Raw genomic sequence first — 10832 nt, 5'->3', positions numbered from 1 at the left:
TTGACATAAAATTCTAATTATAATATATGTATGTGAATAGTAATTATTAAACCTATAGGGAGACCTAGAAGAGGACGTGGAAAGAGAATGCAGGTTGGTTACATCCAGTAGGCGACTGTTTTTTTCCTGTTGGACTCAAGAGTCTCGTGTATTCCAGGCTGGCATCAGACTCCCTATCTTTGAATTTGATAATCCTGCCTCCACTGCCCAAGTGCTGGGATTATAAGCATGAGCCACCATCCCAGGTGGTTTCTAAAATACCAACTGAGCCACGTCTTTAGCTCTCCAGTAAAGAACTCTCAATTAGTTATTTAGAGAGAAGAGTGCTGTGAGCTGTGGTACCTGCAGAGAGAGATGGCAGGTGAGGTGGAGCTGCGTGCATCCGCTTGTTATCATTTCATAAACAGTACTTCTGCATTCTAAGCTTTTCATTCTTGCAAAAATAATCTTGGCAGGTGGATATTATAATTACCATTTTATTCATGAGACAATAAGTTCAGGGACGTAGAACGACTTGCTTGATGGCATCATGTGGAATGTGGTGGTTCCAAGACTCCCATCCAGAAGCTCCAAGTCACACTTCGGCGTTGCAGCCTTAAAAATCACAAATAGCTCCCAGGAGGCGCCTGAGACTTCTGGGACTAATGCTATGAGGCCCAAGGGCAGGTAATAGTCTCTCTCCTTTTAAAGGCTTTACCAAACTCTGGGCCTGGTGGCGCAGCAGTGTAGCCCCAGTTACTAGGCAGGCAGGACAACCTTGGTGAAAACCCTGACTCAAAAAGTGAGAGACGGGGTATAGATTCAGTGTTAGTGCACTTGCCTAGCATGTGCGACTCTCTAGGTTCATTCCTCGGTATCGCTAAAACAAAAAAAAAACTCCACACGGTGCTAAGTGGGTGGGTAGCTTGCTGGGAACGAGTGAAGCCCCGGGTTCCACTCCCAACACCGCAAAAAGTGAAAAGAACACACATCTTTAAAAAAAACCCTTGTTCGGAGCGGCTGTGTTCGCGGTGGGCGGCGGCGGCGCGCAGCCAGGCTGCAGAGTGTGCGCCAGGTGGCACACTGGGCTTGCAGATGGATCCTGCGAAAGCGTGCAGATGGGACAGTGTCACGGCAATTCATCTCCCCAGCGACTCCACCCTTTTCCCCGCCCCCGGGGGGCGGAGCCGCAAAGCGCGGGAAAGCTCAACCTTGAACAGGAACGCCAGCTCGTGCCGGGGGCGGGGAAGAAGAGCTCTCTTAAATGGGAAGTAGGCGTCGGCTCCCTCCTCCTCTCGCGTGGAGGCCTATCAGCACACTACCTTAAGCTCTTTGGATGTGGCCCAGGCCACGCCAGCACTCCCCACGTCACCTCCCCCACTTCCGGTCCGCAGCGCGTCTCGGGTCCCAGGTCCCGGGTTCCGGTTTCTTCCACATTCTGAAGCCCACGGCCTGTCCGGCTCTCCCGCAGAGGGAGGAGCTGTGCGTGCTGCGTGCGCCCAGAGGCCGACCCACGCGAGCGCCGCACCCACCCGGATTATAAAGCCACTGAGACCCTGCGAGGATGGCGAGGGGGACGGCCACCCCGATGACGTAATGTTTGGGGGCGGCACCCCATCTCGCGACCCCTGCACCGCATCTCCCCTGAGCTCGCCCGGCTCAGCCCGAGGAAACGACACGAACACTTAAAAACTCCCAGGTTCCGCACGAAGCCGACGACGAGATCCCCTTCGGCGCGCTGCCGCACGGCTAAGAGTTCCTAAGTTTGCATACATGAGGCGCAGCGAGCGTCCGGCTTCGAGCGGCCAATAGCGAGGGGCCGGCCACGCTTCTGGGCTAGTCGCCCCTCGCGGCGTCCCAAAGCCGAGACTCGGGCAGGCTTCTTGCTAAGCGACAGCGGCGGTGGCCAATGGCTTTCGAGCTACGCCGATGGGGCAGGTGGACTCCGGAGCAGCCAATGAGGAGAGGCTTCTCCACAGGGCCCAGGCCCTGCGTCCAATCGCGGTGAGAGGACTCTGAGGGGCCAGTTCCGAGCGGGGTACGGAGGGCCAACCCCGTGCGGGGCTGGGCGGGGCTCAGGGCTGAGCGACGGGGCCATTGGCCAATGGCGAGTATGAAAGCGGGCAGCCCGGACCGGGAGCGCGGAGGGAGCCGAGGGAGAGGGGAGGCCGAAGAGGAGAGAAGCAGGAAGTAGCGGCGGCCGCGGGGAGGGCGGCGGCGGCGGCGGCGGCTGCAGCGCAGCGGTGGCGGCTGGAACCGGCTGGAGGCCGGGGGTCTCAGCCCGCCCTAGGATCGGAACAAGTAAGCGTGCTCGCCACAAATACCCGCCCTTGGCTCCGCCCCCCGGGGGGGCGGGTAAATGCCCCCGCCCCTCCCCCACTTGGTCAACTACCCCCTTCTGCGCGCCGCCCCCCTGGGGCGGCTGCTTGCCTGGCGGGGTGGCCGCCTTCATCCCGGAGGACCGCTGGTGGGAACTCAGGTCTTGTTGAAAGCACTGCCCCTAGTCCGGTAACGTGGGAGGGGGGCCCGGGACCCCTAAGTCCTGGCTCTCCTAGACCGAGAGGCAGTCGGAGTGCGGCCGGGGGGACTGGAGGCTGCGGGGTGTCGCGACCTAAGATGGTGTCCGTGCCGGGCGGTGGGGGCGGGGGAATCGGGCCCAGCCAGAGCGGAGCCTGCATCCCGACCCGGTGCGGGTCAGCGTCCGGGCCCCGGCGGGACTCCAGCTGGCGCCTGGAGCCCGCTGCGCGCCTCGCCATCACTCGGGTCTCGAGAGAGCCTGTGGGGGTCGGGGCCGGGGCAGGCTGCGCGGGGCGCGGAGGGGAAGGGGACCGGGTTCGAGTGCCATCTGACCTGGCCGCGGAGCTTAGAGTCACGCGGGGACCGCCCCCTCGTGTGTCTCCACTCCCCTCGTTCCACTCCCCGCTGCCGGGGAGTCCTGGCCCCCGAGGTGCAGCGCCGCAGATCCTAAAGGGCCTGGCCTGACCAAGGCCCTGCCGTGAGTTCTTAGCCGGTGAAAGTGAAAGAAGCACCACTCGCCTCAGTTTACCCTCCAGTTTTTTAATGTACTTCTCGTCCCCTACCCGAAACCCCGGGCTGGCTTCCCGCGCCAGTGCCTGGCAGATGGCAGGGACTTAATGTCGCCCGCTGCCCAGCTTGGCCGCAACCTAATCGCCCCCGGCCGGGCCCTGGCCCCTTGGCTTGGCTGTGCGCAGCAGGCCTTGGGCACAGGGCAGTGGAGCCCCCACCCGACCCGGGTGTGTTCACTCTCTTCCTGTGAAACCCCCTCTTTTTGCTTTTGGGGAACAGAGGGTAGGGAGATGGCAGCTCCCGAGGCCTGGCGGCTGAGTGGAGGATCTTCCTCGGCCCTAAGCCTCTCTGTTTGGCCCACTGTCTGCTCCAGGTGGCTATCGGATGACCTCCAGGTCACTTGCACGCCAGAGGGAGGTGGTTGGGAGAGCAGTCCGCAGGTGTTTTTAGTCCCCATTGGTTTGTACTCCACCGACCCGCTCTGCTGGGAGCTTGAGTGGGAAGGTAGCCCAGGTCTCCCGACCTGAGGGAGCCAAATTGAAGAGGGACCTAGCGATTCATCTGGGAAGCACTAAGGGCTTTGTTAAACCCTGTGCAGAATTAAGTGAGGGGGTAAAAAAATTAAGTGCAAGGAGGACTCCCCTTTCTTCTCTAGTTGGTACCCTTGTCCCCCACCCCCACCTTGGTCCGTGCAATGCCAGCCGCCACCTGCTGGGACTATCTCCAGTTACAGTCTGAAGGCTGGAAAGAGGTGAGAGAATTGGCCCTGGGAAAATGGCTTGCGTCCTGGGCAGGGAATGTGTAAAGGGGAGCGAATTTGTCCTTTCTCCATTGCTTCTTCCTACAGAAATATTTATGCTTAAGAACTGATGGAGGATAGAGCTTGGGTCTCCCAGTCTCTGAGCTGGCCTCCTTGTTGCTTTAGTGACACATAAATCTTGTGGGACTCACCCCGCCCCCCCCCCATCCCTACTGGGCCTGATTAAGATTGGAGGAGACTTCCTAGGCTACTGTTGCCCAAGAAGATGGAGTTTGAATTAGGAGGTAGACTAGGTGAGGAACTCCGAATTAAATGTCAGTGGGAAGGAGGAGCTTTCCCCCATTGTGGCCACGATGTGGATCAGCTTGTACCCTGGAGTTTTAACCCTGAGAGAGCAAGGTGGGGGAGGGAAGGGGAAGACACTCTGGGGAAGGTAGGTGAGAGCAGCAGGTGTTTGTGAGGGAAGGATTCAGCTGGGGCCCTTGTGACTATGTCCCCTCCCTTTGCCTTTTTCTGTGTCTTATTCTTCCCTCCCTTGAATCTGTTTCTCCCTGCTGACCATGCTGGGGCTCCAGGTGCCACGAGTGGCTCCAGGTCTTTCACACATGACTTCAGATGACCTCTGACTTTTGTCTCTGACCCTAGCCGTAGTATTCCTCCCCAGGGAAGGCAGCTTCTCCCTGACCTCACGTGTCTTCAATTTGGCCCAGCTGCAATAATCAGTTGTATTCTGGATTTGACACTCATGCATACAGTTTTATGTTTCTAGGAGAACTTAGATAAGTAGATTACTTGTCTCCTCTTTGAAACAGCAGAAGTAAGGCAGTGAAGTAAGTAACTTGCTTGAACAGCAGGGATAAAGCTAAAGGAGAGCAATCTAAGCCCCAGCTTTAATCACTGCTCCTTTGTGGAATGGCCTTTCAGACCTCTGTGGACCCCCAGTTCATGTCCATGAGGACTATGAAGTGATCCCGTGCTAACACATGGAAACCTAGAGCATTGTGTCTGTCATCCTCCTTAATATTCCTGTCGGTTCATTGGTCCTGTGCCTGGCTTCAGCTGAGATGCTGTCTGAGAACCCTTAACTTCTGTTACTCTCTGTATTTCTGAGACTCTCCTGTTTTCTCTGGATTTCTATGCTGGCTCTACCTGGTGTTTTCTCACTAACCTGACTTTAGGGTTGGCACACTGAATGCCTCAAACAGCTCTCTAGGATTCACCATTCAATATGGTAGAGATTACCAAGTTGGAGGGGATAAATACAGAGTTACTGAGAGAGGGAGGTTTAAGGTCTCTATTTCAGACATCCCAGTTTCTCCTCACTCTTACTGTTTTTATAGGTCTGGGACCTGTCGCTATGGGGGACATGAAGACCCCTGATTTTGATGACCTCCTTGCTGCTTTTGACATCCCTGACATTGATGCAAATGAAGCCATTCACTCTGGGCCAGAAGAAAACGAGGGACCAGGAGGCCAAGGGAAGCCAGAACCCAGTGTCGGAGGTGATTCTGGAGACAGAGCAGCAACAGTAACCGTTAAGGATGACCCTGAGAGTCCAGCCGAGGCCTCTGAACATGGCCTTGCACAACCGCCGGATACTTCCACAGTCAGTGTTATTGTCAAGAACACAGTGTGTCCGGAGCAGTCTGAGACCCTGGCTGGGGATTCAGGAGAAGAGACCAAGGCTGGAGGTGTAACTAAGGAAGGGCCTGTGGGATCTTGTCTGATAGAAAATGGATTTGGGGGTCCTGAGCCATGCCTCTCAGAACCCCCCCATTCTCCAGCTCCTGCCAATGGAGATGCCTGGAAAGAAGAAGCTACAGAAGGCAAAACACCCTTGGACCTCTTCGCTCATTTTGGGTCGGAACCAGGGGAGCACCCAGATCCCCTACCTCCTGAACCTTCCTCACCTCGAGATGGTGACATGACCTCACCTCCTTTCTCCACTCCTTTTGAGCTGGCTCCAGAAAATGGCTCAACCCTGCTGCCTAGTTCTCTCCTGCCAGAAGGGGCCTTGAAACAGGAAAGCTGCAGCCCCCTCCATTCCCAGGGCCAAACTCAGAGAAGCTCAGGTCCCAGCCCTGAGGCAGCAGGTGTCCCTGCCTGTGCCTCACCTCCCCAGGTGGCTGCAATGTCCTTCAAGCAGTCTCCAGGACACCAGAGCCCTCCTGCTTCCCCTGAAAAGGCATCCAGCTGTAAACCTCTGAAGGAAGAAGATGAGGCAGCAGTGGACAAGTCTCCCCCAAGAAGTCCCCAGAGCCCCTCTAGTGGAGCTGAGGCTGCAGACGAGGACAGCAATGATTCCCCTACCTCCTCCAGCTCTTCTAGGCCCCTCAAGGTGCGGATCAAGACTATTAAAACGTCCTGCGGGAATATCACAAGAACTGTCACCCGGGTCCCCTCAGAACCTGATCCCCCTGCCCCTTTGGCTGAGGGAGCTTTCCTGGCTGAGGCTAGCTTCCTGAAACTGTCTCCTGTAACTCCAACCCCTGAGGGTCCAAAGGTGGTGAGTGTCCAATTGGGTGATGGTACAAGGCTGAAAGGTACAGTGTTGCCTGTGGCTACCATCCAGAATGCTAGTACTGCCATGTTAATGGCAGCTAGTGTTGCCCGCAAAGCTGTGGTTCTACCAGGGGGGAGTGCCACCAGCCCTAAGACTATGGCTAAGAGTGTGTTAGGTCTGGTACCCCAAACTCTGCCCAAGGCTGAGGTGCGGACAGGGTTAGGCCTTGGGGGACAGAAGGTAAATGGTGCCTCAGTGGTGATGGTCCAGCCTTCTAAGCCTGTTACTGCGCCAGGCACAGCAGGTGGCTCAGTGATCTCTCGGACCCAGTCCAGCCTGGTAGAAGCCTTCAACAAGATCCTCAACAGCAAGAATCTGCTGCCTGCTTATAGACCGAACCTGAGTCCACCAGCTGAGGCTGGCCTGGCCCTGCCTCCAACAGGCTACCGTTGCCTTGAGTGTGGGGATGCCTTCTCACTGGAGAAGAGCCTGGCACGGCACTATGATCGTAGAAGCATGCGTATAGAGGTCACCTGTAACCACTGTGCCCGTCGCCTGGTCTTCTTCAACAAGTGTAGCCTACTCCTGCATGCCCGTGAGCACAAGGACAAGGGCCTTGTCATGCAGTGCTCGCATTTGGTCATGAGGCCTGTAGCCCTTGACCAGATGGTAGGGCAGCCGGACATCACTCCCCTGCTGCCTGTGGCTGTCCCACCTGTTCCTGGACCTCTGGCCTTGCCTGTTTTGGGCAAGGGGGAGGGGGCTGTTACCTCCTCTACTCTTACAGTTGCCACTGAAGCCCCTGTGCTGCCACTCCCGACAGAACCCCCCGCCCCCCCTGCCGCCTCTGTTTACACGTGCTTCCGCTGTCTGGAGTGCAAGGAGCAGTGCCGGGACAAGGCCGGCCTGGCAGCCCACTTCCAGCAGCTGGGCCCTCCTGCGCTTGGGTCTGCCAGCAACGTGAGTTGTCTCTCGTTTCTCCTGGGGAGGGACAGCCAGACACGTTGGAGTTAAATTCCAGGAAGGTACTGGGAGCTTGCTTAGGCGAAGTAATGGGGTACAGGGCGCTCCTCCTCAGCGTAACCTTGTTTAACACTCGACAGGTGTGCCCATCCTGCCCCATGATGCTCCCCAATCGTTGCAGCTTCAGTGCCCACCAGCGCACACATAAGAACCGGTCCCCCCACGTCTGTCCTGAGTGTGGGGGCAACTTTCTACAAGCCAATTTCCAGACCCACCTTCGAGAGGCCTGTCTGCACTTCTCGCGCCGTGTGGGATACAGGTGCCTCAGACTCACCCTCCCATAGAGCTTACGGGCCTCTTCCTCAGCAGCAGCCTTTCAGATGGCTTCTCCAGGAGAACCATCTTCTTCTTCTCCTCCCTGGGCTCTGTTGGGTTGACGCACACGTCATCCCCTGCATCTGGTCCCGTACCGGGAGAGCAGGGGAGAGCAGTGGAGAGCAGTGGAGAGCAGGGCTCCTGGCGGAAGTGCAGCTCTGCCTCCTCAGGCCACTCTTGGGGACAGTTGGGCCTCCTTCCCTTCTCTGCCTTGCTTGTGCTCCTTTGTGATTTCCTTTGACATCTACCCAGTCTTCAAGAGTGAGTGGGGTGCTGCAGGTGACCTCACCGCGGTGCCCCCTCCTCTCCCAGGTGCCCCAGCTGTGCAGTGGTGTTTGGGGGTGTGAACTCCATCAAGTCCCACATACAGGCGTCACACTGCGAAGTTTTCCACAAGTGCCCCATCTGCCCCATGGCCTTCAAGTCTGCGCCCAGCGCCCATGCCCACCTCTACTCCCAGCATCCCAGCTTCCTCACCCAGCAAGCCAAGTGAGACCTGGGGAGGGAACAGAAGGAGGAGGGGTTGGGCTGGAGGGCAGGGTGCAGGGTGGGGCTCTGCTATCCCATCATGATGGTTTACACCGACCTTTCTGCTTCCACAGGCTGATCTATAAGTGTGCCATGTGTGACACCGTCTTCACGCACAAACCGCTTCTCTCTTCACACTTCGACCAGCACCTGCTGCCCCAGCGTGTCAGCGTCTTTAAGTGTCCATCTTGTCCTCTGCTTTTTGCCCAGAAAAGGACCATGCTGGAACATCTCAAGGTACAGAGGAGCAAAGGCTAGGGACGGGGTACTTACTAGCTGTGTTGACCTGAACTAGGGTCACATAAGCCTCTGGCAGTGGGAAGCAGAGAGCAGTGAGGACTTTGGCAAAGCCAGGCTCTCCTCCAGTAGCCACCCCTCTTGTCTTCCTCTTATAGAACACTCACCAGTCTGGACGCTTGGGGGAGGAGGCAGTTGGGAAAGGGGCTGGAGGTGCCCTTCTGACCCCCAAGACTGAGCCTGAGGAGCTAGCTGTGTCTCGGGCAGAGGCAGCCCGTGCTACTGAGGAATCCTCCTCATCCTCCGAAGAGGAGCTGCCCAGCTCCCCTGACCCTCCCCGCCCAACCAAACGACCCCGACGGGACCTGGGAAGCAAAGGCATCAAAGGTGGGGGTGGAGGGCCTGGGGGCTGGACCTGTGGCCTTTGTCATTCCTGGTTTCCTGAGCGGGATGAGTATGTGACACACATGAAGAAGGAGCATGGCAAGGTGAGCTCGGTTTCCTCTGGGAAAGGTAGGCTGGAGGGTAGCCCTGGAGTTGACCTGGGAGTGAAATTTCCCACCCTTGCTCTGCAGTCAGTGAAAAAGTTCCCCTGTCGCCTGTGTGAGCGCTCCTTCTGCTCTGCCCCAAGCCTGAGGCGTCATGTCAGGGTCAACCATGAGGGAATCAAGAGAGTTTACCCATGCAGGTAACCCTTACTCACGTCCCCTCTTCCTACCTGGTAGATGAGCCTTACTGCCAGAGTGCCTGTTCACCTGCTTCCTGCTTGAGGGATCCGGAGGTTGCGGCCTCCCTCTGCTCCGGCGGCAGCCTGCCTTCTCTCAGGAGCTGTGGGTCTCGGTCTTTGTCTCTGGTCCACCCTGCCCCTTCCCCTCTGTAGGTATTGCACAGAGGGGAAGCGCACCTTCAGTAGTCGCCTGATCCTGGAGAAGCATGTCCAAGTCCGGCATGGCTTGCCCCTTGGGACCCAGTCCCCTTCTGGCAGAGGAGGCACCCTGGTGCGAGGCTCTGGTGGCAGAGCCCAGGTAAGAAGAGGCCCTCCTTATGTTATGTCATGGGAGTGAGAAACTAGTGAGACCCTGGTCTCAGGAAGCTGACCAGGGTGATGGTGAGGCCCAGTTTCTTCCACTCTTCTCCAGGGCCCAGGACGGAAACGCCGCCAGTCTTCTGACTCATGCAGTGAGGAGCCTGACAGTACAACGCCGCCAGCCAAGTCCCTGAGGGGTGGCCCTGGGTCAGCGGGCCACGGGCCTCTGCGCTGCAGGAGCAGTGGCTCAGCGGAGCAGAGCGTTGTGCTGGGGCTGAGGGTGGATGGAGGCACGCAGCAGTGCCTCGACTGTGGCTTGTGCTTTGCTTCCCCCGGCTCCTTGAGCCGCCACCGGTTCATTAGTCACAAGAAGAGACGGGCTGGGGGTAAAGCCAGTGCCCTGGGGCTGGGGGATGGGGAGGAAGAGGCTCCTCCATTTCGCTCTGACCCAGAGGGTGGAGATTCACCTTTGCCTGCTTCTGGAGGCCCTCTGACTTGTAAGGTCTGTGGCAAGAGCTGTGATAGCCCTCTGAATCTCAAGACCCATTTCCGTACGCATGGTATGGCCTTCATCAGGGCCCGGCAGGGAGGCTGTGGGGACAGCTAGGTCCCAGGCCTAGGACTGGCTAGTCCTCTTCCCTGGAACTTGGGTTTCACTGCTGCTGTCACCTCCCTGAGCTGGGGAGTGTAACATTTATTTTGTTTGATTCTTCTCTTTCTGCCCGAGGGGAAGGCTTTTGAGGATTCTAGTAACTTGCACCCCTCCCTCCCTCTTGAGTTTGGTCCCTGGGTCCTACTTAAGTGGGCTCTCCTTTCTTCTTTCTGAATCCAACACTAATGTTCCTGCTGCAGACCTCCTGGTGTGGGGGGACAGGACCTTGGGAAGCCTGCTGGACACACAGGCACAGGGGAGACTGAAGGATGGACAGGGTCTAGCTTCTACCCCTCTGCTAGATTTCCTCTGTGCCGGGCTCTGCCCTAGTATCCCCCCTCTTAACACTCATCGGCACTAACGCCCCGCCCCGTCCCTGCAGTGCCTTCCATTGGTCTTTTCCCCCAGAAATCTAGGGGTGGGGGGTTGGTGGGGATGAGTCCTGTCACATGGGGTCCAGGGAGAGGAGAAGACAGGCCCTCAGGAATCCTTTATTCTTGTAGTGATAATACTAACCGTGGGAGGAACGAGGGAGAAAACCAGACCATTAAAACTGCTTGTGGTTTAATCCCCATTCAGGCTTTTCCTTTTGTGTGAGTTGGACAATGTGTACTGATGGGGGGTGAGTCAGAACTGGGGAAGCCCTTCTCAGGGAAGAGGCAGTATTGACCAAGACAGATGGAAAAGTAATCTTCATCTTGTGTGTTTGGTGCCTTTTGTATGCTGGATTTAGCCCCTTCCACCCACCCCCACCCCCAGAATCAACTCAGACAAGACACAG

At 57.3% G+C, this 10832-nt stretch overlaps 1 protein-coding gene across 4 annotated transcripts; it reads left to right on the top strand.

Annotated features, from left to right (window-relative positions):
• Positions 1 to 1645: 1645 nt before the first annotated feature.
• Positions 1646 to 10827, top strand: Znf687 (zinc finger protein 687). 4 transcript variants are annotated; one of them, XM_059265804.1, is made up of 10 exons: positions 2368 to 2458; positions 3662 to 3757; positions 5107 to 7229; positions 7373 to 7551; positions 7920 to 8096; positions 8210 to 8372; positions 8531 to 8860; positions 8948 to 9060; positions 9253 to 9397; positions 9512 to 10827. In XM_059265804.1, exons 3-10 carry the CDS (start codon positions 5124 to 5126, stop codon positions 10004 to 10006), a joined length of 3708 nt encoding a protein of 1235 aa, XP_059121787.1. In that variant the 5' UTR covers positions 2368 to 2458; positions 3662 to 3757; positions 5107 to 5123; the 3' UTR covers positions 10007 to 10827. The 4 variants fall into 4 exon arrangements, with proteins under 4 accessions (XP_059121790.1, XP_059121789.1, XP_059121787.1 ...); XM_059265807.1 differs by lacking the exons at positions 2368 to 2458; positions 3662 to 3757 and adding an exon at positions 1646 to 1983; XM_059265806.1 differs by lacking the exons at positions 2368 to 2458; positions 3662 to 3757 and adding an exon at positions 2161 to 2280.
• The last annotated feature ends 5 nt before the right edge of the window (positions 10828 to 10832 follow it).

This window comes from Peromyscus eremicus, chromosome 6 (assembly GCF_949786415.1).
Source record: "Peromyscus eremicus chromosome 6, PerEre_H2_v1, whole genome shotgun sequence".
In the NCBI taxonomy this organism is placed as follows: domain Eukaryota; kingdom Metazoa; phylum Chordata; class Mammalia; order Rodentia; family Cricetidae; genus Peromyscus; species Peromyscus eremicus.
This window is presented reverse-complemented; position numbering and strand designations above follow the sequence as displayed.

Bases quoted from the DNA above. Each gene is read 5' to 3' on its own strand.
- Znf687 (XM_059265807.1), top strand. From the start codon at position 5,124: ATGGGGGACATGAAGACCCCTGATTTTGATGACCTCCTTGCTGCTTTT. The intron at 7,230-7,372 runs GTGAGTTGTCTC...AACACTCGACAG, and splicing joins CGCTTGGGTCTGCCAGCAAC to GTGTGCCCATCCTGCCCCAT. The intron at 8,861-8,947 runs GTGAGCTCGGTT...CTTGCTCTGCAG, and splicing joins TGAAGAAGGAGCATGGCAAG to TCAGTGAAAAAGTTCCCCTG.